This window comes from Cheilinus undulatus, linkage group 14 (assembly GCF_018320785.1).
Source record: "Cheilinus undulatus linkage group 14, ASM1832078v1, whole genome shotgun sequence".
NCBI classification, from domain to species: Eukaryota; Metazoa; Chordata; class Actinopteri; order Labriformes; family Labridae; genus Cheilinus; species Cheilinus undulatus.
This window is the reverse complement of record NC_054878.1, coordinates 45,887,322-45,915,256: the sequence shown is the minus strand read 5'-3', so window position 1 is coordinate 45,915,256 and position 27,935 is coordinate 45,887,322. Positions and strand designations below refer to the sequence as shown.

The 27,935-nt window shown below is 40.3% G+C and overlaps 1 protein-coding gene across 1 annotated transcript; it reads left to right on the top strand.

Annotated features, from left to right (window-relative positions):
• aig1 (androgen-induced 1 (H. sapiens)) lies at window positions 1–27,859 on the top strand. Its single transcript, XM_041804616.1, has 6 exons — window positions 1–290; window positions 8,199–8,354; window positions 13,933–14,034; window positions 26,510–26,625; window positions 26,875–27,041; window positions 27,188–27,859. The coding sequence occupies exons 1-6, from the start codon at window positions 150–152 to the stop codon at window positions 27,205–27,207; spliced, it is 702 nt and encodes a 233-aa protein (XP_041660550.1). The 5' UTR covers window positions 1–149; the 3' UTR covers window positions 27,208–27,859.
• Window positions 27,860–27,935: the final 76 nt, after the last annotated feature.

Sequence of the window (27,935 nt, the reverse complement as noted above, 5' to 3'; positions counted from 1 at the left end):
CATAACACGGAAGCAGTAGCAGGCAGGGGGACGGCAGAGGCTGAACACAGGGAGGTTAGGACAGGATCCAAACCAGATTAAATAAAGACAGAATAGAGAAGAAGCAGAGAAATAAGAGTAGACCAGAACCAGCAGAGACAGAGAGCATCATGGCGCTGATCCCCTCACAGGTCCTCCGGGTCGCCATCCTGCTGTCTTATTTTTCCATCCTCTGTCACTATAAAGCCTTAGACATGCCGGCTCACCAGACCTACGGGGGTAGCTGGAAGTTCCTGACCTTCATAGACCTGGTAAGACCACCTTTACCTTTATTTCACACGGCCTAAGTCAGCAGAATGATCCCTACTGTCTGTGTGTGGTGTAGTGTTCAAATCTGAGGGATTATTCGGTGTTTTCTCCTCCTGCTGCTGTTTAGTCGCTGTTAAACTGTCGTTACGGTTAAATTAGGTGTTAAAATGGCGTTACTCTACGTTAAACCTGGTCTGGGGTCTGGTTTAAAGCCGACAACGTGCTCTGTGGAGGGCTGACAGCGCAGACAGTGAACCGGAACAGGTGTTACGGTGCAGATCGCTCTCCTGTCACAACCAGTCCCCTTACGCGGGAATGCGCTGCGTGCACGCCATTGATTAGGAAACAATTTAAGCTAGCGCCAAATAAGCGCCGTTAAATCGGTTTGGTTTATTTAATAATGTGACAAAACCTTATTACAGCTAAAATAATTCTAATAGATCAGCAAGACACACAGAGTGGTGGAAAAATGATCAAGAATAATACAAATACAGGAGAAACATGCAAGCTGTTTTCCAACGCTAAACAAGCTAAAGCTAAAAACTGTTTAAGCCAGAAAAATAAATTTCAGAATGATATAACAGTGGATTAAAACTCAACATTATGAGAAATAAATGTCAGGATTATAACAAAACAGAAAAGTTTTAAATTCATTACTAGAAAAGCACTCAGAGAGTGTAGACCTCCACCATCAGCCCTCTCTCACTCCCAAAATCTAATCTGCCGATTACTCCCTCCCCGGTGTGGTGGAGACACGGTGAGGCAAAGCACTGGCTTAGCTACACGTGGAAGTCATGTCAGAGGGTGAATATTCCTCTATTCCTCCCAGCATTGTGAGTATTCTTGCTACAATTCGCTGTCTTTCTCTCTGGTACGCTCCGACTCGTCTCCTTGACCGGGCGTGCGTCTCTCAAACTCTATGAACTCCAAAACTGTGAATAGAAACACACCAAAAAATGCTGCTGGGATTGGAGTTACTCATGTCCGCCATCTCCTGGTGTAAAGTGGTAACAGCATGGACCTCTGCCATTAGCCCTATCTCCCAATAGAACAGAATCCTTTAAAACATTCCTGGATCCAGACAGTGATCCAGATCACTCCCAAAATCTAATCGGTTCTTCCTTATGCCATTTCTGACATTTCCTGAAAATTTCATGAAAATCCGCCCATGACTTTTTGAGTTATGTTGCTAACAAACAAACAACAAACAAACAAAGAAACAAACGAGCAAACGAATAAACAAACGAACAAACAAAGGAACAAACAAACCAACAAACAAACCATCAAGCAAACTAACGAATGAACAAACTAACGAATGAACAAACAAACAAACTAACGAATGAACAAACAAACAAACAAATAAACTAACAAACTAACAAACAAACAAACTAACTAACAAACGAACTAACAAACGAACAAACAAATAAACTAACAAACAAGCTACTTAACAAACCCACTTGATCACATAACCTCCTTGGCGGAGGTAATAAGGGGATAAAAATGTCAGAATTTTAACGCATCAGTCAGAAAAATGTATTTAAGATCATAATTATGGGAAATAAATGTCAGACTTAACAGTCACAGTTATGACTTTATGTGGAATAGCTGTCAGAATTTCAATATTACTGTCAGAATTATGAGCTTAAAGTCATAAATATGAAATGAATACGTTTAAACTAAAATGTGTTACCAGCCCACAGCCCAGTCCTGGTGACGATAATGCTTGCTAACTGACCGTATCAACTATCACAGGCTGTTGAAACAGCACTGAAGATAAATAAAATATATGGAAGATTAACTGTCAAAAATGTTAAAAATGGGTTAAGAGTTGCAAAAAATGTTGCAGAAATGGCCGAATGAAGTAGTGAAAAGGGATTTAAAGTGTCAAAAATGGGTTAATATTGGTACTAAATCACAAGTGGGGAGGTCCATTCTCTGGGATACGAAAGACAATACTAATACAGTAATATAGTTAATATGTAATATGTTAATTAGCCCAAAATATGTATTTAATTTTTGTTTGTTTGAAAGTCCGGCCCCTAGCGTCTCTGTCAAAACTAAATCTGGCCATTGTGCAATTTTACTTGATGACCCCTGGTTTAAGGCAATATTTGGCTCTGAGATCTTCAAAGAAATAATTCTCCATCTGGTCAACAATTCAGTCAAGTTCATTCAATTTAAGGTACTCGAGACATGTAGTTAACTTCAGCTGAATAAATTTAAAGACCTAAGAGGTGGGTTTTATAAGAGAAATTTGTCCTGGTAGTAAAAACAGCCTTCTGTCAAACCTAGAATACATATTTTTATTATTTAACTTTAACTTTGTTTGTCAGTGGTTTATTTATCAGTGATATGGCTTATAAACTGTGATACATGACAGAATTACATAAAAACAATAAAACAGCTGACTGAATTTCTAGCCTAAAGCTCGACTGTGACCCAGAAATTTTAGGATGAGGTCCAAACATGATGTTATTATCAAACGTCCTCAAACATTTATGCAACAGGATTATTTAAGCATGATATGAGCTTGTTAGCCTGGTTTAGCTAAGTTTCATTTACATAATTGAGGGTGTTAGGGTTAGGCTTTGATTATTATGTGTGGAAGAGTAACTGTAAATCAGGAGCAGAGGTATCAGTGTCGGCCTAATAAAATAGCTTATACTGAAGCAGGAGAACAAACATCCATCATAATAAAGTCTCTTTAGTGCTCTTAGTAAAGCCTCTCCAAAGGCTAAGAGGCCGTGGCTGCATAACCAGGGTTTGGTTTAGGGGTTAGAGTTGGGTTAGGGTTGGGTTTAGGGGTAAGGATTTAGGTTAATGACATGTGGATGACTTTGTCTGGAGTAAATCAGGAGCAGAAGAGTTAATGCTGGCCTAATAAAGTAGTTTTTATTGAAGTCCAAGCATAAACATGCATGATAATAAAGTCTCCTTAGTGCTCTTTGGAAAGTCTCTCCAAAGGCTAAGAGGCCGTGGCTGCATAACCAGTGATGTGGACCCTGAAGTGAAATTGGATTAGGACTTTATGCTATAATGATGAGTTTTAAAAAGGAAGGAGATGCAGACACACAAGGCCCCCAGTCATTTTTTAACAATGCACGCATTCAAGCATCCCAGCAAGAGGCTGTTGTGTTGGAGGCTAATGCTATTAGCCAGTCATTCAAAAAGATAGCATGTCATTTCAGTAATAATACTGCCTGAACAGAAAGACGGCTCAGAACCAGTTATCTTTATGATTAAGGACATTTCTGATCAAAGTTATTTTAAATATCCTCTGAAAGCCTGGGTCAGACTTTATTTTTACTACATCTTACTTGTTTTCATGTGTTTTAATAGTATTTGTTTGGTTTGGTGGTTCTATAAGGTTCATTTCTCATTTTTGTATGAAGCCTGAGTCACAAACTGGTTCAGAGGCCGTCACACCTGTTTCTGCCCAACAATAAAAGAATACATGAAAGCTAAGTACTGATGAAAAAAAAATTATATCATAGTTATGAGAAAAAAGTTCAAATTATAAGATGAAAATAAAAACTACAAGATAAGGACACACAAACAAGAAAAAGAAACAGAATTATGAGGTAAAAAAAACCTTTGGCGTCAAAAGTGTGAGATAAAAGTCAAAGTTATGAGAAAGTCAAAATAATGAGATAAAAGTGAAACTTGTGAGATGAAAGTCAGAGTTATAAAATAAAAGTCAGAGTTATAAAATAAAAATCAACGTTACAAGATAAAAGTCAACGTTACGAGATAAAAGTCGTTACGAGATAAAAGTCAACGATACGAGATAAAAGTTGTTACGAGGTAAAAGTCAACGATATGTGATAAAAGTCAAAGTTATGAGATAAAAGTCAAAGTTATAAAATAAAATTCAAAGTTACAAGATAAAAGTCAGAGTTATAGAATAAAAGTCAAAGTAATGAGATAAAAGTCAAAGTTTTACGGTTAAAGTCATGATTATGAGATAAAAGTCAAAGTTATAAGATAAAATTCAAAGTTTTGAGATGAAAGTCAAAGTTATAAAATAAAAGTCAAAATAATGAGATAAAAGTCAGTTATGAGATAAAATATAAATGTCATGTCAAATACAAACTATCAGAAGTTACTAAAACTCAAGTGCACAACTCTAAAACACTGTTGTAAACCTACCTAGTTACCTTTTCTGATGTCACAGATATTTTTACTGAGTTTTATTAAGGCAGTCTGTTTCCATGTATCTTTAAAGTGAAGTTTACTAATTTGGTTTACGGTGTAGAAACTCATCATTGGTGTAGCAGATGAGCTGATTCATGAAGGTGTCTAATTTAGAATCATCCTGATGTCTACAGAAATAGAAATCAACCCGATGAAGCAGTGTCTCAGATATGTCTTTTCTGCCCAAACAGTGAGTTTAGTGTACAAATGGACATGATTCAGTGTGATTGCTCTAAAACTAAAACGCTTTGACGTCCCAGCGCACAGAGAATGACACCTGATCCTTCCAGCGGGGATTAGAGGACAGAGAGCGGCGTGCTTGCTCTCCATCTTTAGGCGGTGGAGGTCAGATCCATCGCTGTGATTTAGTGAGTAGAGGGTTTAATCACAGAGATGGTGGTGAGGATGCAGAGCTGCTGTCTCTCTCTTTCACCCTGCAGCATCCTCTCAGTCTGACTGTGCAACTCCATGATCAAAGTGAAGTATTTATGATGTGTGTATGAGCACGTGTAGTTTGATCCGAACAGTTTGGCTCTGCCTAAAGAGTTGCAGGAAGGTTGCAGTGTTTGGAGGATGAATCTACAGTAAGCAGCTCCTGAGGCTGAGACTTTAACATCAGATTTATGATCTTAGCTGCATTCCAGACACACGCCATGGTGTATTTATGTTGTCTGTTTAATACAAGGTTTTTACTGAGAGATGGGCATTTTCAGTCATTTACACATCAAAGTATGAACAAGTACCTTTAAAGCAAATCTAGACTTTACTAGACCGCATGCTAACATCTACCTCTGAGCATTAACAGACTCTTCTACGTGTTGAATTCAGCCCTCAATCAGTGGTGTTTTCTCCTGCTGTTCTGATGTGAACTGCCTCCCACCTCATAGATCTTTAGCTTGAGGATGCCTCAAAGGTTTTCAGTAGGGTTTAGGTCAGGGGAGGATGGGGGCCACACCATGAGTTTCTCTCCTTTATGCCCACAGCAGCCAATGACACAGAGGGATTCTTCGCAGCATGAGATGGAGCATTGTCATGCATAAAGATCATTTTACTACAGAAGGCATGGTTCTTCTTTTTGTACCATGGAAGAAAGTGGTCAGTCAGAAACTCTAGATACTTTGCCAAAGTAATTTTCACACCTTCAGGGATCGTAAAGGGGCCTACCAGCTCTCTCTCCATGATTCTAGCCCAGAACATGACTCCACCCCCTCCTTGCTGATGTCACAGCCTTGTTGGGACATGGTGGCCATCCACCAACCATCCACTACTCCTCCATCTGGACCATCCAGGGTTGCACAGCACTCATCAGTCAACAAGACTGTTTGAAAATGAGTCTTCATGTATTTCTGGGCCCACCGCAACTGTTTCTGCTTGTGAGCACTGGTTAGGGGGGGCTGAATAGTAGGTTTATACACGACTGCAGGCCTCTAAATCTAGGATCCTACACCTTGAAGTTGGTGGGACTTACAGTATTTCAGATATTCCCTAAAGCAGGGGTGTCAAACTCAATCACAGCAGGGGCCAGATTCTGGATTCAGGACTAACCTGAGGGCCTAACAGGGTCACCTTTTTAACAATAAACTGTCAACCTCATTTCACCAGTGATAAAATATGAAAAACTTAGCACTGATGATAAACAATTTTTACATTTAAAAAGTTAAAAAGATCCATTTAAAGGCTCGCAATCTGAGAAAAGAAAATTTATTAGTTCAAAAAGGTCAAAACATGAAATTGAAATTGAAAAATATTGTTTCTTTTAAATGGCAAATATATTAGAAAGAAAGTCAAAATCATGAGTTTAAAAGATCAAAATATGAAATAAAATTTGTAATCATGAAATCAAAAGTAGAAATATGATTCAAAATTTTAAACTGTGAGTCTTAAAGGTCAAACTATGGGATTATGAAGTCAAAGATTGGAGTGGAAAATATGAGGTAAAATACAAAATAGTTGGTTTAAAAGGTCAAAATATCACTAAAAGTTAGAACTATGAATCTTAAAGCTCAAAATGTTATTTGAGAAATCAAAATTGTGAGTTGAACTGCTCAAAGTATGAAATTAAAAGTCAGAATCCTAAGTCTGAGTCCTAATTGTGAGATGCTAAATTGAAAATGTGAAATTAAAACACAAATTAATTTCTTTTCCCACATTCCTGACGTCTTATCTAAATATTTTTACTCCTTCCTTTTTCAGATGTTGTGACTTCATAAGGATATCTTAAATCATCAAGGTTAAGTTTACATTTTTATTCTGAGGAAATCTGCAGACCTCTGACTGATGGGACAGTTAGAACAGAAATATGAGATCATCTCGTGGGCCGGATTTGGCCCCGGGTCTTGAGTTTGACATCTGTGTCCTAAAGGTTTCAAAGACAGAGAAATTAATCATTTTTATTATTTTAACAGGATATGTCTTTTTGTGGGGGCTACTGTGAGTTTGATTATCCAAACCCAGCTCAGTAACATGGAAACCCCTCCACACTCAGGATGACCAGAGACTTAAGACCAGAATCACTCAGCCCCGCCCCCTTCCACAGCCTGCTTCTCAGTACCCCTCCCTGTTTTGTATTGTTCATGAAAAACATCCTATCATATTTAATAATCAGAAAACCCACATTAGTTATCATTCATAAACTCCTCTGGCTGAGGAAGAAAAGCTGCTAAAAAGGCTTTTACTGCTTTGGAAAAGGTCCCAGGATGCTCTTGATGCAACGCTAGAGTGCCTGTGCATCCTGGGACCTTTTCTGTCAGTGTCTAGTCATCTGGTTAAAGGATGAACCCATTTCAGACGTTTTCTAACTCATTTTAAAATGTTAATATCATGTGAGAGAATCTCTGGGTTTATTCTGACTTTTAACTGAGTGTATCTTCCTCATAAAAAATATCATGCTGTGATGTTTTCCCTCCATGCTCTCTCCTATTCAGATCTAATCAGTGTTCCATCCTGTCCAGGCACTTAGAGCAGCTGCAGAGCATGCTGCCTTTTAAAAAGAATGGCTCAGGTTGTGTTTTTCATGACAGGAAGTCAAGGACAGGATATGTGCAGCATTCAAGGACTTTAAGTTTGAGAGCACTGTTGCTTGGTGACGGCTCCGAAAATGGAAATGCTTCTCTTCTTTAGAGAGAGAGAGGGAGCAAATTCAGATTTAGTGGAATATAGTGTAGAGTTTATGGGAGCCAGGCAGTCTCACTAAATCACTCAGAGCACCTATGCTTTATTTATAACTGGTTAGATTCCCTCATTTAAAACAATCACATCTAGTGCTTTTATTTTGAAAGTAGAGAAACTGAAGTGTGGAGCTTTGAATGGAGGAGCCTATGAGCGACATAGTTTGACCTCCATAGTGAACATTTTAAACGCTGATGTAAGTACAGCGGGGAAAGTCAAAGAAAATCCTCTCCTGGTGCTTTGTCATCTTCTTTCCTTGTTCCTGGTCCATGTCAGCATCAGCGACCCTCGTGAGCTTTCAGGATTCTACAGTGGCAATCAATGGATGATTCCTGCTGCAGTAGGAATCTGTTATCAGGCTGGTCTGGTCGCTGACGCTCTTCTTTGTGGCATGTAGTTAGGACACACTGTTTTAGTGTTGTTGATATCTGAGCTTTAAAACCTGTCAAATGTTCCTTCATCTCTGCCCCATCTTCAGTGAATATCTCTGTATTTGAAGTGTTTGTCGTTGAAAAGCTGCTAAAATTTCTCTCTGTCTCTTCATGTAGGTGATCCAGGCAGTGTTCTTCGGTCTGTGCGTCCTCATCGACGTGTCTAGTCTGCTGACTAAGGGGAGTGACAGCAGGGAGCAGGAGCGCCAGCTGAGGAAGCTGATTGGCCTGAGGGACTGGATGATGGCAGTGCTGGCCTTCCCTGTCGGAGCGGTGAGCAGATGAAAGCTGAAAGCTGAAAGCACACGCAAACAGACAGAGTAGCCCGGGGAAGGATCAGCCTGGCTTTCAGGAATCAAAGGCTCTAGTTTAATCAGCTCCGGCTTTGAACCGTGGCCTAATTCTGGTTCAGGAGGCGTTTTACTCTCTAGGAAAGTGTTTGGAGCTGCAGCACATGGAAGTCACAAGTATGGAGAATGAGAGACTTCTAGGCTGGAACGACAGAAGAATCCATGTCCTTTTCCATAAACAGTGACCATAGCCCGGACAATTTCTTCTCCTATTATTAAGTGTGCATTCTCACATTTGATTAAATCAGGCATTTAGTTTTGTTGTGTTTCCCCTCACAACCCTGCTACCTATTACGTAGTCCCTACTGGCACTTAAATTGGTTCTGCTTTTGCTTTAAATGTTTGTCTAAAATCAAATATTAGACTGAGGATATGAAATAAATTAAAATGTTTTAATACCACGTGGTTTAAAACTGATAGAAAAGATGTAAAACTATTAAATTGTCATGTCATTATAGTCACCAGAGTTATCAGGTTGTACAGGCTATGAGGCATGTGTTGGTCCACACGAATCTGGATGAGATGGCCCTGACTAGCAATGCTAGACTTGGTGTTCCAATAATGTACTCAGGGAAAAGGATGTTGACCATGTACTTGCACTTGCAGCTAGAAGCTGCTCAGGGACTACAGGGTTTTTTGATGTGTCCAGTTCTAAAGTAGTGACCATCGGCTTCTGGTCCAAGCCTAAAATTAAAATTAAAATTTTAAATTAAAAAGGTAAAGACAAATAAACACTACCAGACACTACCTAGATGTTATCAGACTCTATATAGACACTCCCAGGCTCTACATAGACGTTACCAGACTCTACATAGACACTCCCAGACTCTACATAGACACTCCCAGACTCTAGATAGACACTCCCAGACTCTACATAGACACTCCCAGACTCTAGATAGACACTCCCAGACTCTACATAGACGTTACCAGACTCTACATACATAGACACTACCAGACTCTAGAAAGACACTAACAGACTCTACATAGATGTTACCAGACTCTACATAGACACTACCAGACTCTACAAAGACACTAACAGACTCTACATAGACACTACCAGACTCTACATAGACACTACCAGACTCTGCATTGACACTACCAGAGTCTACATAGACACTACCAGAGTCTACATAGACACTACCAGAGTCTACATAGACACTACCAGAGTCTACATAGACACTACCAGAGTCTACATAGACACTACCAGAGTCTGCATAGACACTACCAGAGTCTACATAGACACTACCAGAGTCTACATAGACACTACCAGAGTCTACATAGACACTACCAGACTCTGCATAGACACTACCAGAGTCTACATAGACACTACCAGAGTCTACATAGACACTACCAGACTCTGCATAGACACTACCAGAGTCTACATAGACATTACCAGACTCTATATAGACACTCCCAGACTTTACATAGACACTCCCAGACTCTATATAGACACTACCAGAGTCTACATAGACACTCCTAGACTCTACATAGACGTTACCAGACTCTACATAGACACTCCCAGACTTTACATAGACACTCCCAGACTCTATATAGACACTACCAGACTCTAGAAAGACACTAACAGACTCTACATAGATGTTACCAGACTCTACATAGACACTACCAGACTCTACATAGACACTACCAGACTCTACATAGACACTGCCAGACTCTGCATAGACACTACCAGACTCTACATAGACACTACCAGACTCTACATAGACACTACCAGACTCTACATAGACACTACCAGAGTCTACATAGACACTACCAGACTCTACATAGACACTACCAGAGTCTACATAGACACTCCTAGACTCTACATAGACACTACCAGACTCTACATAGACACTACCAGAGTCTACATAGACACTCCTAGACTCTGCATAGACACTACCAGACTCTACATAGACACTACCAGACTCTACATAGACACTACCAGAGTCTACATAGACACTCCTAGACTCTACATAGACACTACCAGACTCTACAATGACATGCACTTTATTTTTTTCTTGGTTTCACTTGGGGTGCTGCCCTGAAGCTTCTCAATAAAACACCTACCTTGCCTGTGTGACCACAACCAGATCCCAGGTGTGGATATGTACACCATTCACATACACACACACAATAACTGCACACTGTGGATGGAGAGTCTTTGACACACACAGAAGCAGAAAGCTTCCAGTGTGTATGAGTTCAGTTTCCACAGAACAATAGTTGTGATTATCACCACTACTAAAGTCTGTAACACTAGCCTCTCTGTGACTGGTCCAGCAGGTCTATCTGTTGCTTTCAGACCAGATGTGGAGTCAGTGGTCAGGTGTGTTTCATATATGTTTAAAGACATGTCCCTCCTCTTGTACGGTCTTTGTCCCTGAGTATCTTTAAAACCAATCATCCTGTAGTTTCCTCAGTCTTTCTCTGTCTGTGCGTTATTGAAAGCAGAGAACACTGCGGTCTAGGTACAGTAAGGGGTGTGTGGGGAGGTTCAGGTGCTTGAACTGGAACCCAGGTGACGGTCAGGTAATTCCACCCCTGTCCTATAGAACCTGGTCTGGCCGGAGTCCAAGCAGTCTGCTGCAGACTCAATACATTTGGGGTATGGTGCGTTTAGATAGACCTGGGACAAAAGGAGGCTCTAACTTCCACTGGGATGTTTCAGATGCACAGCTTTGCATGCATATGTAATGGGAAATAACAGTGAACACCTGCAGCCATGCTAATGGGGTGAAACAAAATTACTGTGTCTGAATAAAGTAGCATTAGGCCATGTCCCATTTAAGAGGCTGCAGATGATGGACAATTAAATCATGTCTAAAGTTGTCCCTCTCCAAATTCAACCTTCTCACCCTGACCTATAGAGGATCCACCTGGTCAATCTGTTTAAGTCAAAGCTTTCTCACTGAATGGAGCAGAAATGGACCGCTCTGACATTGTCATCATCTATAACAGCTCCCTGAACCATACAGCAGCTGACAGACTGATCTAACTCTGATCACAGCTGTTAAAATGAGCAATTTAACCTCATCTACAGACTCTGTTTACACATCACTGACCTCCTCTAGTGCTGACGTTAAGCACATTTGTCTAATTCTACAGAAATGTGTACTTTATTCTTGTGCTGCACGTTTAATCAAATCCAGTGATACTCAACGTGTGGCTCTGGAGCCAAGTGTGGCTTTTTGTGATGATTTGTGGCTCTTTTATGTTTTCATCTTAAATATTATTACCCCAGAAAACCATAATAGAGGAAGTGCTTTTATCCCCTTTTTACCATTTTTTGCCACTTTTCACCCATTTAAGCTACCCTTTGTCATTAAATACCACTTTTTTCCAATGTTTTCTTGCCCATTTTTTGAGCTTCTTTTTGCCACTTTTTTCCAATTTTTGCCCCTTTTAACTTTTTTTTGCCACTTTTTGCCTATTTGAGCTACCTTTTGCCATTACATACCCCTTTTCCCATTTTTGCCACTTCTTTTTTGCCACTTTTATCCCAATTTTTGCCCTTTTTCACATTTTTTTTGCCACTTTTCACCCATTTAAACTACCTTTTAACATTAAAACCACTAGTTTTCTTAACTTTTCTCATTTTTGCCACTTCTTTTTCGCCACTTTTTTCCAATTTTTGCCACTTTTGGCCCATTTTTGCCCTTTTTCCCCATTTTTTTTTTTGGCCACTTTTTGCCCAATTAAGCTACCTTTTCCCATTAAAACCACTAGTTTTCTTAATTTTTTTGCCCATTTATGCCACCTCTTTTTGCCACTTTTAGCCTATTTTTGCTCTTTTCACCAATTTTTGCCCATTTAAACGCTCTCATGCTATTAGCCCTGCCCCCTCTGTGCCAACAGCCAAGAGACAAAGTCTGTTTTCTGGCTCAGACTTCTGTTCTGATGCTTTAAATCAGGGGTGTCCAAACTATGGCTCGGGGTTCAATTGCGGCCTGTGGTCCAAATGACTAAATTGAGACAACTCTGTACATGGTAAACATATTAGCAACCAAAATAATAATATCTTGTTTTCTAGCTCCCTGATAGGTTACGGCAGCAAAAAGCAGTACCAATAATATTCCAGGGGCAGAGCCAGAGGTCATGAGGGCCAAACAACATCCCCTGAAATCTGATTGGTATCCCCAAAGACCTGGCCACCCTTAGCCATGCTGTCTGCAAGCTGCTAATGTAACCCTCCTCCACCCCAGCTCCTCCTTTATTCTGCTTCTGACCCAATCAATGTCATATACCCCTGCTTTCAGTGATCCATAGACCACTGAGGCTGATAGATTTGGTAAATTTACCTCACAATGAAGGAAAAAACAGCATTTAACTGACTGTTAACTTTCAATAAAGGCAGAGACATCAGCTAACAACAGACTGGACTGAGATGAACTGCTCAGGGATTTTAGATTGGTGTGTTAGAGGGGTGGGGTCATTCCCTACTGTGGGCTGTGACATCACCAGTCCACATGTTGGCCCCGCCCACATGAAACCCAGCCAGGAAAGGTAGATCTCAGTGTTTTCAGCAGTGTTTACAGCAACCAGATTCCAACATTTCTAGAGTGTTCAGACACACATTATGGATTTAATTTTACAGGGTCTTCAGATTCCTGCAGAAAGGTGTTAAAGGTCGGGGGACTCAGTCCATTTTGGAAAGGAAATTGCAACAATGTTGCACTTTCCTTTGGTTTGCATTTATACTGCTTTTTTGTTAGACGGACCAAACCGTCTGAACACCTACAACATCCGCTAGGGGCGCTGTCATCACAAACAAACGGCAACCAAGAAGAAAAGCTGGCATAGAAGAAGACAAAGCAGGGAAATCCAGCTCCTTCCACCGGTCTTTATTCTACATAAACTACGAAAAAAAAACACAGAATTTACGCTGTCTTGGGGTTTCTGCTCTTGCATTGGGGCAGCCAGCGAGACAGTGAGCTGTCCAACATGTCGTTCTTTACACGAGATGAATAAATAAGCACGGACTACAACCTGTTGCCATGGCTACACAGACGCCAAGCGAGGTACCGACATGTATTTGAGTGTGTTAAATCACATATAAATCCTTATATCATTACGCTTTATGCCACTTCCTGTCTTTGGTTCACAAGTTGGTCCGCTTTGCTTTCACACCTCCAACGGACCGCACTAGGGTTCGTTTGGAAGCGGACTGAGACCCCCTGTTTTCAGGCGGACCAGAGTCCGCTTGTTTGGCCCTAACCAGAGTTCGTGTGAGCTTTCACACCACTCCAGACGAACCGGACTGTCCGGGGAAACGGACCAGAGTTGGTTTAAAGCAGACCAAACAGCTCTGGTGTGAATGTGCCCTAAGAGTACAACAGAGCCACTACTCTCCTTTATTTCTATTTTAAAAACTTCAGGTTTTGTATTTTTATGTTACTTTATATTGGTATGTTGATAACTGTCGTTGTTCTCTGCATTTTCAGTGATAACCAGGTAGCCTCATATACTCACAGTTGCACTTGTTGTCTGTCCCTCCCTCTCTGTAGTTTGTGGTGTTCACCTTCTGGAGTCTGTACCTGTACGACAGAGACCTGGTCTACCCCAGACTACTGGACAACTTCATCCCTCAGTGGCTCAACCACGGCATGGTGAGTCACGGCGGTTTCATTCACTTTAACCTGGTAATGATGGGTCTGTGAACTGTGAATAGCTGCTGACGACGGCGGTCCTGCTGACGTCAGCTCATAATGGGCTGATTATGATCAGAATAAAGGTCAGAGAATACAGCAGCCTGCAGGGAGCTGGGCCTGGAGGCAGAGCTCCTGATTATCCCATTAATTCAGGTTACAACCCTCATCAGCCCGCTAGGAGGTATCAGAGAAATTAGACCACAGAAATAATGATTATTACCTTTAATTTAACCAGGAAATCGACTCAGGAATCATTACTCAACTGTGAGGAAGACTCCATCAATCAGAGCACAGATGTAAATGAGATGAGGTGGAACATAGTCTTAATAAATCCTTGAAAACATTTGAATGAACTAAGACACAGTCCTGACCAACTGACCTTTACTAACTAACTGCTAACCCTAATCCAGGTCTGACTTCGCTAACTCTAGCTCCTCTCACTGTTAAAGGTCCCATATTATGCAAAAAATCTCTTTTTCAGGCTTTTCTAACATAAATACGTGCCTCTGTCCTGTCTACAATCCCCTAAAGTACCAGAAAAATCCATTCCCTCTCCTCTCTTTCTCCACCTTTCAGAAAATGTGTGCTGAAAAAAGCCGCTCTCAGATTTCCCCTCATGATGTCATGTGGGGAGTTAGCCCCGCCCCCAGATTCAGTTGGCCCTCCCCATTTGGAAGAAAGTTCTGCCCTCCTCTCCTGATCCTCCTCCCATTAGGAGAACCACACACATTAAGCCTACATTTCCTGAGAGGGGTGGAGTCAGGGGCGGAGTTAGACAGCTCAGTAACATTTAAAGCCACAGACACAGAAACAGCTGAAACAGAGGGGTTTCTAGACATGCAGAGATCAATACTGGAGCGTATTTACTGCAACAAACTTCACAGGCATGTTTTGGGGACCTCTGAGACCGATATAAACTTGTCTTAACGCTTGTGCCCTCCTCAAATTTACATACCCTCTTTAATAAAAATAATATTAATAATAATAATAATAATAATAATAATAATAATAATATCTTGAATATATATAGCGCCTTTCAAGAAACCCAAGGATGCTTTACAAGAACACATAGACATGGACAAACTATGTGAGGGTAGGATGAGTGTAAGGGGTGGTTTAGTGAAGACTGTAGGCTGTGGTGAACAGGTGGTGCTTGAGACATTTTTTGAAAATGTCCAGAGATGGAGCGCTACGAATGTCTGCAGGAAGAGTGTTCCAGAGGGTGGGGGCTGCAGCACTGACACCTTTGAGGCAAAAATGTACATGTACAAAAAAATTCCCATTAAATCAGCATACATCAATATTTTTTCTACTTTTTTTTCATAAATCTCTTTAACATTGTAGGACCATGCACCAAATTCTTGTATTTTTGCCAGTTATATTATGGAGAGTTTTTATGTGTGAGAATGGCTGTGTGTGTCGGTGCGTGCATGCTGGTGTGTGTGTGTGTGTGTGTGTGTGTGAATCTGTAAGCATGCACTGATCATTTCAGGGGTGAAAAAAGGGGCATCTTTAAAGGGTGTGTTTCATGTGGCCTGGCCTCCCGCCTTTGCTGTACTCAAAACTAAAACAGTTGTTGGTGAGTATATGCACCGGGCTGCTTCCCTAACGGTAAATGGAGATGAGCCATGGGATGTAGACCAGACCTGCTCCTTCTAAGCTGTCCACTCACTGTAAGAATGAGCAGGATCCTTAGGCCTTGTCCACACAGAGACCAAAACGATTTCAGTTTCGTTTTAAAAATGTTTTCCGTAAACACGGGATTGTTTCAGGAGGTGTTTGTGTAAGCACGGAAAACGACTAAAAACGCTGTGAAATATAGACCAAGCCTGTAAGTGGCATTGAAGCATTCCCAAGGAAATGCACAAAAAATGAGAGAAGAAGATTTTGAAGCATGTGAATAAAAACAAGTTGGAGGGGAAAGTTGCAGCACTCATCGACGTAGACCATCAGTGGAGAGCCAAGCCTCTATATAAACTACAGCCAATGACAGGCCGGCACACTAATCAGACAGAAAAGAGGCCAGGTGAGAGTCTTCAACCAGGACTCACTAATCAGTGATGAGGCCCCTCCCATTATCAGCTCCACCAATCAGAGGCAGCCACACACTCAGAGAAGGAAAGGGCAGGTGAAACCAGTTGAAGTAATCAACAGCAAACGTGTATAGTTCTTGTTTTCCTCAAATGCTTTTATTGTGAAAGACCCCCTTCAGGAAATGAGGTGTTTTCAGGAGCAGAGTGCACATTTATGTCACTAGATTTGTCCTGGTAGATAAATAATTGTTTCTTTACTCATTTGAAGAGGATTTTTTTCAACTATGTCAATACTTACTTTATCTACAGCAGTGGTTTTCAAACTTTTTTTAAGTCAAAATCTCAAGGCACACCATATTCATAATAATACAAAATAAACTTTCTAAATCATATAACAGTCAAGGTGGCCCATAAGGGGGATAAAGGGGAGAGGTTTCTGAGGCCCAGACAACTGGGGGTGACAAAAGTGGGTAAAAGGTGCCTGAAAGGTGGCAAAAATTGGTTAAAGTGATGATAAAACATGGCAAAACTGGGTAAAAAGCGGCAAGACAAAGTAAAAAATGGTTAACAATAGTGGTAAAACATGTTGAAAGTGTCAAAAAGGGGAAAAATATGGGTTACAAGTGTCCAAAAGGGTTAAATGTTGTAAAAGGTGGTTAAAATGGTTTAAGTGATTAAAAAATAGGTAAAATTAGGCAAAAAAGTGGCCAAACAAAGGCAAAGTGAGTGAAAATTAGCAAGAAGGTGGCAAAAATGGGTTGAAAGTGTCAAAAAGATGACAAAATAGGTAACAAGTGGCAGAAAAGTGGCAAAAAAATGTTAAAGTTACTAAAATGTGGTAAAAAGTGATGAAAAATTTGGCAAGAAAGTAAAAATAACAGCAAAAGTAGGCAAAAACCCCAAAATAGTAGCAAAAAATGGGTCAGAAGTATTTTAAAAAGTTGCAACATTGCAAGAAAGCAGTAAAGTTTAGCAGTTTAAGTTGACAAAATTAGTGGCAAAATGGGTAGAAAAATTGGTTAAGTTGGTCAAAAGTGGCATGAATAATGATCATTTCAACACCAATTTCAACTCAATAATAGCTTGCCAAATGAGGTAACTGTTAGCCAGGATGCTAGCACCAATGCTACTGATCCAACACACACACTCATCAGTAAATCACAGCTGGGGAGGGTCCATTCTCTGGGGGTTTATCAGGGGTCCGGCCAGATCCCCAAGGCACACCTAGACTGGTCTCACAGCACACTAGTGTGCCCTGAGACACTGTTTGAGAACCACTGCTCTACAGTGTTAAATCTTAAACATTCAGTCTGTTGCACTAGCCCTGTGCTGTTCTTGGTTGGTTGCAGTTCTTACTTCTGTTTTTACAGTTCCCAGAGTTTCAATACATTTATTGGTAATCATATTAAGTATTATCCATGTAAAGTATAATTTGATCTTTTAATGAGAAAACCTGTTTCATTTTTAATAGAGATTTGTTTAACTTTACCCAGAATACCACCAAAAATAATAACAATGATAATTAGAATTTAATAAAAAATCTATCAGGTATCATAGCAGGTGTTGGTACATATTAGAATCATAACTGAGAAAACCTGTGTTGATCCAGCTTTAGCTATACAACTGGCATTACCACATTTGCTAAATACCACATCTGTTAGCCTGTTTAGGCTATTTCTATAAGATATCAGCATCAAGCTAACAGAACACCGATGTTTACAATGACTCATTTTTATTAAAGTCATTTTCAGTGGATTTCAAACAGTAAATTTACTTGTAAGGCACATCCCTGATAAATATCAGTGCTGATCTCTGCAGACTGAAAGAATCCGGTTCTGTTTGAGACCTGAACATGAACCATTTCACCACTAGATCTCCAAAACCATCAGGATCTATCATGAGGATATTCAGCAGATACAGACATTTTTAAAGAAGCGTATTTCAGAGCTGAGCAGTCATCAGCTCTTATTATAATCCAGACAGATTCTCTATAGCAGGGGTTTTCAAAGTGTGTGAGAGTGAGCCTCCCCTAAGAGAAAATGATTCATTCGGTGGACCCCCGCCCACATAAAGAATCAGATTTTAAAAACCGAACCATTTATGTCTTAAATATTTTTAACATTTTTATATCGTTGATATTTTGGTCTGCAAATGTTCTTAAACATCTGTCTTTACCAGGTAATCAGTTATTTGGTTTCAGTCATGAATTTATTGCCAATACTACCTGATTATTCTGCTCTCATAATCCTTAAAGCAGCGTTACTCAACCAAAGAGCCAAACTGTTGGAAAATACCTCTGCAAGAGCCACAATCTAAGAGGTGAAGAAAAAACAGCTGAAAGTAGCAATAAAAATAAGTTAAAGATGGCAAAAATGGTCAAAAAGCAGCAAAAAATGGATGAAAATGGGGATAAAAAGTGAGAAAGGATGGGTGAGAAGTGACAAAAAAATGAGTAACAGGTGGCAAAAAAATGGTCCAAAGGTGGCAAAAACAAGGCAAAAAAATTGTGGAAAAAAGCAGTCAAGAGTGGAAAAAATTGGCAAAAAGAAGGGAAAAAGTGGTATTTAATGACAAGAGGATGCTTAAATTGATGAAAAGTTTCCCTTTTTTCAGGTTTTCTGGGGGAATAATATTTAAAATGAAGACAAAGAGCCACAAATAATCACACGTTGAGTATCACTGCCTTAAAGTAACTATCAGTCTATTTATTTAGCTCCATGCAGCAGAAGTTAGCAAAGAAAATCAATTTTTTTTCTGATTTATGGTTCCGCGCCTCCCCTGATGTTCTGCGGCGCCCCCCAGGCCCGCCTCACACTTTGAAAACCGCTGCTCTATATGAAGGGCTGTTTGGGTCGGGGTCACTGGTCAGGAGCAGTCTGAGAATCCTCTTACCCTTCAGCGTGATTCTGGGATGCTGAATCCATTTATTGGTTTGAAGAACCTCAGGTACAGATAAATTATCTACTGCTTGGATCATTACTGATATCCGTCCACCATAAACTCTGATAAATCTAATCAGAGCTGAGTTTGGCGACAGTAAAGGAGGCTCTTAGGCTTTGAACCTCCATCTGCAGGAAGTGCTTTTAATCTAATGTTTATATAACAGCTAACACGTTCCACGCCACGTCTGATAACACGGTCAGCTGAGAGAGATAATCAGGACCGGTTCAGTCCTAAACCTCCTGGTGGAGCTTCCTCCTGACAGAACTCGCCCTCTGAGCTCAGGGAGGTGAGAGAGTGAAACGATCATTGCTCTAAAACAGACAGGAACAAAGAGCCCGTCTCTACATCATTAGCTAATCTCAGTGTTGCTATCGCCGCGTCACCAAGGACCAAAACAGCCAGAACACCGCTAACGAAACGTGACGAGGTCTGTGTGTGAGCCCAGTAAATATTTAGCACTATTCCATGGTATCGCTGTTGTTTGTTTACACTGGCTGCCATAGCAACCGTCTTACCATTCCCATTGGAGGAGGGAGAGGCCGTGTGCTGCAGAGCGAGGGAGGGAAAGTATTTGATTAAGACTTAGGCCAATAAAGTGATTGGAGGTTAGAAAACTCCACAGAGCTGCTATTGATTTATGATCATTAGAAACTTTAAGCTTCATGTTCACAACGTTTAACGGACTGGTTAATCCTGTCATCACATCGTTTCTCTAAAGTTGATCCTGTAATCAGATCATTGCTCCATGCTGTTAGAGAAGAAGAGAATACCTTTATTGTTTTTGCCAACTAACTTTTCAGTGCTACTCTTAAAAACAAAGAAAAATAAATGGAGCAAGAAAAACCTCTTGTGCATCCAGTGCAATCTACAGTGGTATGCAAATAAAAGAGTTCAATACAAACAGAACATTGCACATTGTTGTTGCACCAGCTGTTTGCATGAGTAAATCATACTGCACCTGAAAAAGGGATGTAAAAATAAAACCACATAAATGTCATGCACACATAATAAACAGTTCCAGATGTGAGTCCGGCACTGATCAGTGATCTTAGAGGATTGGTTCAGTTCTTTTCAATTTAATTCAAATAAATGTACAAAACTTTATTTGTCCCAAAGAAACAAGATTTTAAACAGTACGTACAGTGTTTGCATGTCCATAATACAGTAATGAACACTATAAACAGACAGTTTTAAATAGAGGTCTCAGATATCAACAGAAAAAAAACATTTAAATATATGAACCAAGGCTGTAAATAGCAGTAAAATAATGAAGCTAAGAATGGTTAAAGTGCAGAGATACAAATATTTTAACTGGCAGGAAAAATATAATCAGGGTAATATAAAATGGACCAATACTGGGTAAAAAGTGGTTGTACTTTAATGAAACTATACATATATATTAAATAATGTATAGGTATTTGAAACTGACTGACTTTAAAACGTGTGTAAATGCATAAAAAGACAAACAGCAGTGTGACCACTGATTTATCATTAGTGACTCTGGGTGCGATGAGTTTGATCATGTTTAAAATCATCTAATCATCAATACTGATCTTTATACTTCCTGTTTAGTGCTGTCTCTGATTGACGGTCAGTCTTTCTAATCACCAGTTCATGTGCTGAGGTTTGGTTCATGCATGCTGCATCCCACATCTGTATCATGTTAATTTGTGATGTTGTTCAGCCCCAAACTGATGCAGAGGATGCATGGCAGCCATCATGCATTCACGTTGGCGTTCGTGCATGTTTGATCCAGTCCATGGTGCAGGAGTTGTCCTCCCCTTTCACCTTCTTTTTGTACTGTTTTGTAGAAAGACTTCTGAGAAACATCATCCAGACATTCAACCTGCACTTAAACGTTCTTTTCTCTGTAGCACTGCTCTGTGTGCATCTCTCTCATATATTTATTTAAGTACTTTTAATACCAGGGTTCATCTTCCTACATGAAGTTTGAGCTAAATAAGCTCCCTCCTAAATCTGTTTATCAACCCCTGCTGCACCAGAGCTCTGCACCATCCCACCCTGTTGTGACTGGTTTAAGGAATACAAACAACCCTCAGCGTTTTCTTTTCTCTCCCCCGGTGCAGAATAATGCTGGGTTCAGCCGAAGGTCTGTCTGTGTACAGCAGAATATATGAACTAGGAGGCCTTTGTCAGAGGTTTAAAACCAAAGATTACACAAGAGCCAGGAGAATAAACATCAGAGCAGCAGTTGGTTTACTTCTTACACAACTACTCATCTCTTCAGCTGTTTCTCTCTCCTGTCTGCATGAATGCAGAACCTTTTACTAAAAACACTGAACAGTTAAAGCAGACCTTCTACTAAAAACACTGAACACTTAAAGCAGAACCTTCTACTAAAAACACTGAACAGTTAAAACAGAACCTTCTACTAAAAACATTGAACAGTTAAAGCAGAACCTTCTACTAAAAACACTGAACAGTTAAAACAGAACCTTCTACTAAAAACACTGAACAGTTAAAACAGAACCTTCTACTAAAAACATTGAACAGTTAAAGCAGAACCTTCTACTAAAAACACTGAACAGTTAAAGTGGAACAGTTATTATTATTATCATGATTGTTATCATTATTATTATTAGTCATCATAGTAGTAGTTTTATAATTTTATTATTATTTTTATTATATTGTTATAATTATTATTATTATTATTATTATTGTTATAATTTTATTATTTTTTATTATTATCGTTATTATTATTATTAGTAGTAGTAGTAGTAGTATTAATAATAATAATAATATTAACAACAATAATAATAATAATTAGATCCTTATTATTATCATTATTTTAGTGGAGCAGTGTTTTTTTTTTTACATCGCTGTGGGAGCAGGGAGATGCTGAGTATTATCAGTTACAGTCTTACTGCAGTAGCTCAACAGTGATGAACTTAAAATAACAAAATAAATCCTGATTGGGTCGATTAAAGACCTGAATGTGGTCTACGTTGGCCCTGACAGTCTGTATTTACAGCTGACTGTCCCCAGGAGCTGTAGGAGTCACTGAAGCATATCTGACCCAGTAAACCTTTATTTGTCATCCTCAGCCCTTTCTGCCCATCAGTAGACGCGTTAGTGTGAAATTCGGGGTCATTCTGCTGAAGAATCCGGAGGGAAGCCTCTGTCTAACTTATTATTTACAGTCAAACTGAGACTCACCAGGAATAGATGAACTGGCACTTCTGCGGAGGCAAAAACCACAATATGAGGGTTTATTTTGAGCTCTCCATAGAAGCTTGACGATGCCCTCAGCTGCCCGACCCCACCCACCCCCAGCTGTGTCAAATGGTTCGTCCCATTTTTAGCTCTGGACCGCAGGATCGAACCACCGCTGTCCGCTGAAGAGGGGGGATTTTCCACAGAGGCTGCAGCTGGCGGCTTGAGGAGACCGCAAACTTTCAGGGGTCAGAGAGAGAGAGGGGCAGTGAGGGTAAAGGGGGGTTATTTAGGAGTGGCAGAGGCTAAACTTAAACATGACCAACACACTGGAATTCCACAGAGGCATTCTGGGTAAAAGTGCAATGTCAGGGCGACTGTTGGGAGTATAATGATGGGAGGGAAAGCTAGAATTTAAGACCCCAGGAGAGAGAGAGAGAGAGAGATCTGCCAGTCCTCCTCTTCAGTCTGACTGTTTTAAATCCTCACAGAGAAACCAGAGAAGCTGATTGGTCAGAGCAACGCCGTGACACCATGACTGTCTCCTCTGGTTCAGAGTTCATGAAGCACGCTGCTGCATCAGAAAGACAGAGAGGTTTCATTTTCCTGAGTTTAAGGAAACGGTCCCTGGATCTCTGAAGTCATGTGACAATGTCTGAATATTTTACTCCCAGATTCCCAAATTTATCTGGATGAGCTGCGTGGGATTATGGATCAGAGCCTCCTGAATGGAATCGTACTAAGGTGGATGTTGTGATATCCTAAGACACTGATCATCAACTGGAGGTCTGGGGGCCACATCAGGCCCCCCAAAGCTTCCTGTCCGGCCCCTGAAAAATCATTAAATTCAGAGAAGAAGATTTTAAGAGTATCCTTTTACTTAAAATGTCTGCAGCTGTTAAATCTATCCCACAAACAATTAACATTGAAATAGTTTCAGAATGACGTCACATCTGATTCGTTTTACAGAAATTTACTGTCAAAATTAGTCAGTATTTTAAAAAATGGTTAAGGTTGGCAGAAGTGCTGCAAAAATTGGCAGAAAAGTGGCAAAAATGGATAATAGAGTGGCATAAAGGGGACAAAACATGCAGAAAAAGTGGTCTAAAGGGGGTTAAAAGCTTTCAAAAATTGGGTTAGTGAGGCAAAAAGGGGCAAACAGTATCAACAAAGGAGTAAAAGTGGAAGAAATGGTTTTCAAGTTGCAAAAATAGTTGAAAAAATGTAATAAAAGGGAATAAAAAGTGGCAAAAATAGATAAAAGAGTGGCAGAAAGGGGATAAAACATGCAGGAAACGTGGTTTAAAAGGGGTTAAAATTATGCAAAAATTGGGTTAAAGAGGCAAAAGTATCAAAAAGGGGTTAAAAGTGTCAAAATGGGTTAATATTGGTGCTAAATGACAGTTAGGGAGGGCCAATCCTCTGTGATTTTCAGGGGTCCGGCCAATCCTGTTGTCAGGCCTGCTGCATTCTAGATAACAGGGATAGACCTCACTGGTAATGGCTAAAAATGTCCTGTAGTTTAAAGGGAAATACAAATACTACTGCAGTAATATTTCAGTCAGACCCAAATGTTCATTTAATTTTTGTGTATTTGAAAATCCGGCCCCCAGAGTTTCTGTTGAGACTAAATCTGGCCCTGGTGCAGATGGACTTGATGACCCGTGTCCTAAGTCTTGATATTCTGTCAGGATGAAACTGCTTCACTGTGTTTTTGTTCTTCTGAAAGTACCTGAGCCTACAGGTCAGATTTTTTCATAGAAGAAGATTGCAAGCAAACTGCATAGATGAGCTGGGAAGTTATAGTATGGGATCACTGCTGATGTGTTTGTGTAATTTCGATGATGTTCAGAGTTCCATATCCATGTGAAATATCCTATTTAACGAGAGCTGCAGTATCTTTAGCTGGGGTTTCGTTGCTGAGATAACCAAGGCTTGCACAAACGTCTACTGAGACTCTCCTGGAGACGCACCAATCAGCCTCACCAACTCCATTTTACTGTAAACTAAGAAATTAACCAGTGCTGGCTGCATTTATAACTGGTATTGATGTTGTTGACTCTAGATCTAAATTTATGATCCTGCATGGGGATGACCCTACATGCTACTTAACCGGATTCTTATTCAGTTAAAAACCAAACCAGAGGAACACGTCTGCCTTCAGACTGCAGCAGCATTGACTCGTTGTATTTCTTTTAACCCTTGTGCCCTCCTCAAATTTACTACCCTCTGACACCTCTACAAAAAACTGCCATTAAATCAGCATACATCAATATTTTTTTGTATTTTTTTTTTTTATAAATCTCTTTAACAACTTCAGACCTCCTCAAAACTACCCAACGTTTCATCATTCTCAGAATTTTAACCCTTTTAATGCCAGTTTGTGATTGCATTAATATTTTTACGTAATGTCAGAAATACCCTCTGGACACCTTCGAGACTAAAATGCCCCCATTGACTTCCATTAAAACCAGGTTTTTTAATCTCACTGTCATTGCAGTATAAAATCATGCATTCTTTAATGTCAGCATTTCAATGTGAAGAAGTCTAGTGAAATTTGACATTTTTACCGTATTCCACCAGATTCAACCATTTACTCATTGTAGGACCATGCACCAAATTCTTGTATTTTTGCCCATTATATTATGGAGAGTTTAGTGTGAGTTTCAAAGGGTTACAATTCTGAGAATTATTGAATGTTTGGTAGTTTTGAGCAGGTCTGAAGTTGTTAAAGAGATTTATGGGAAAAAAATTAGAAAAAATATTGATGTCTGATGATTTAATAGCAGTTTTTTTTCATGTACATTTTTGCCTTGAAGGTGTCCAGAGGGTGCCCTAATGTTGAAGCTGACACTACAAAAGAATACAAGTGAAATCAAATCAATTTTGTTGCTAATCTTTGACCCATCCAAGACTCTCATCAGCACCAAAGCCCCATCTTTCTACTATTAATTTTATGGAAAATAATTCACTGTTTGTGTTTTTTTGCAGTAAAAAATGAAATATTTCAACTAATCAAACTGGCATTTAAAGGGTTAAAATCTTGAAAATGATTGAATGTTTGGCAGATTTGAGCAGGTCTGAAGTTGTTAAAGAGATTTATTAAAAAAAAACATAGAAAAAAATATTGATGTCTGCTGATTTAATAGCAGTTTTCTGCACGTGTACATTTTTGCCTCGAAGGTGTCCAGAGGGTGGTAAATTCACTGAGAGTCTGAATGACATTTAAGAGTAAAACATGTTGGATTTCAAAAACTTAACTAGAAAGAAAAGTTCCTGTAAAAATCCATGCCACAAGCTGTAAAACTGACAAAATGATCACAAATTAAAAAAAAAAAAAAGTTGAGAAAGATGGCCAAAAATGCCCGAGGACGGCACAAGGGTTAACACAGAAACACAGTTCATTATCAGACTCGAGAAGGATCCCAGATCTTCGTTTTCTGACTGAAACAACCAACCTTAGAGCTCAGAGACAGTCATGGGGATCCAGACTCTGCAGACTCTGAACTCTTTAGAGACAATAACACCTCTGTGTCTGTGTGGGTTAGACCGCCCCCTAGTGGACAAAGAAGTGCACTTAGAGGCAGACCTGATACATTTAAATCTGCAGCCCAGTATCCTGAGGAGATTGATGGAAATGTAGATTTTTAACACTTGCATGACCTCCTTTAAAGCTCCTCCTGCATCAAACTAGCCTCAGTATCACCCATTCTTAAAAAGCTAGGTTCAGACCTGCATGACCACAGACCAACCTCCGACCTTCCATTCCTCAGCAAGATCTTGGAAAAAAAAAAAAAGCAGTTACCGCCCAGCTTTATCAGAACATATCCAACCTTATTGAAACCCTCCAATCAGGAATCAGACTGAACCTCAGGGTCCGTCCTCATCAAAATCGCCAATGACCTCCTCATAGCAGGAGATTCACATCAGCATCCTCATTCTCCTCAACCTCTCTGCAGCCTCTGACACACCGTCCTCCTCAAACCGTCTATCCATTACCGGAACAGCTCTCTCCTGGTTCCAGCCCTCCCCGACCCCCTAAACCCAGCTAGCCCCAAGGCTCAGTCTTGGACTAACCCTCCTCCTCACTACAAATCCCTTCATGCCCCTCAGAACCTCTCTGACCTTCTCCATCCATACACACCGACCTGGATCTGCCCCCCTCCAAACATTAAGCCATCTCTGTCCTCTCAGGTTTTTAATGGGGATGAATGAATCAGATAAACTGAAGTAAAGGTGCCTCAGAGTTTTACATACCGTCTATTCTCTGGTGTTTCTTCCAGCACACCACTGTTCTTCCTTTCATCGTCATCGAGATGAGGACCACCCACCATCGGTACCCCAGCAGGACGTCAGGTCTAGTGGCTGTGTGCCTCTTTGGCATTGGATACATCCTTTGGTACGAAACTTTGACTTTAATACCCTACCCATAAATAAACCCTACCCATGTCCAACATCATCCTTAGAGTCAAATAAAAAGGACACCACTGGCATGTTGGTAAAGTTACGTTGTTGATACTCTAGGCCTCAGTAGGTCAAACTGTTTTAAATAAAACCCGTCCATGTAGGCTAGCACCATAGATTTAACTCACTTTAAGTGTAACTGAATATTTTGTACCTATAACTCTGAGTCTCCGCCCCCTTGCAGGACGTGTTGGGTCCACCAGGTGACAGGTGTGTGGGTGTACCCCGTCTTGGAGCGAATCACTCCACTGGCTCGGGTCGTCTTCTTCAGCGCCATGATGATGGTGATTGGCGTTTTATACACGCTTGGAGAAATCCTCAACAGCTACATCTGGGACCAGTCACATACAGGTACAGACTTTACACATGGTCTGAGTGAGAGTGATGAATGCTGGGAGTGTAACGGCTCCATCGTTACGTCCTGGTCCACCTATTTGACTTCTTCTGCATCCTTTAAACTAAAACATTCAAGCTCAGTTTCTGTTTGTCTGTTTTAGAAAAGGTCAAAGGTGAATGATTGTCTCTCTCATCCATGAGGAGAGGAAACGCCGCCTCCAGACAAGGATAAGCTACCTACCCACCCAGGACAGCACAAGAACAGGAAACAAGCGACCTCTCAAGGAAGTGGAAAAACAGAATTTATGAACTTTATTCATAACATTAATGTTGACAAAAACATCATGTTTTTTAATTTTAAGTTAAAGAAAATGTCTGCCTTCGCTACTGTGGACACAAGCAAACATTTGCACATTTACACAAACATCTGCACATCTACACAAACATCTGCACATCTACACAAACATCTGGACATCCACACAGACATCTGCACATCCACACAGACATCTGCACATCTACACAAACATCTGGAGATCCACACAAACATCTGGTTATCCACACAAACATCTGCACATCTACACAGACATCTGCACATCCACACAAACATCTGCACATCTACACAAACATCTGGACATCCACACAGACATCTGCACATCCACACAGACATCTGCACATCTACACAAACATCTGGAGATCCACACAAACATCTGGTTATCCACACAAACATCTGCACATCTACACAGACATCTGCACATCCACACAAACATCTGCACATCCACACAAACATCTGCACATCCACACAAACATCTGCACATCCACACAAACATCTGCACATCCACACAAACATCTGCACATCCACACAAACATCTGCACATCCACACAAACATCTGCACATCCACACAAACATCT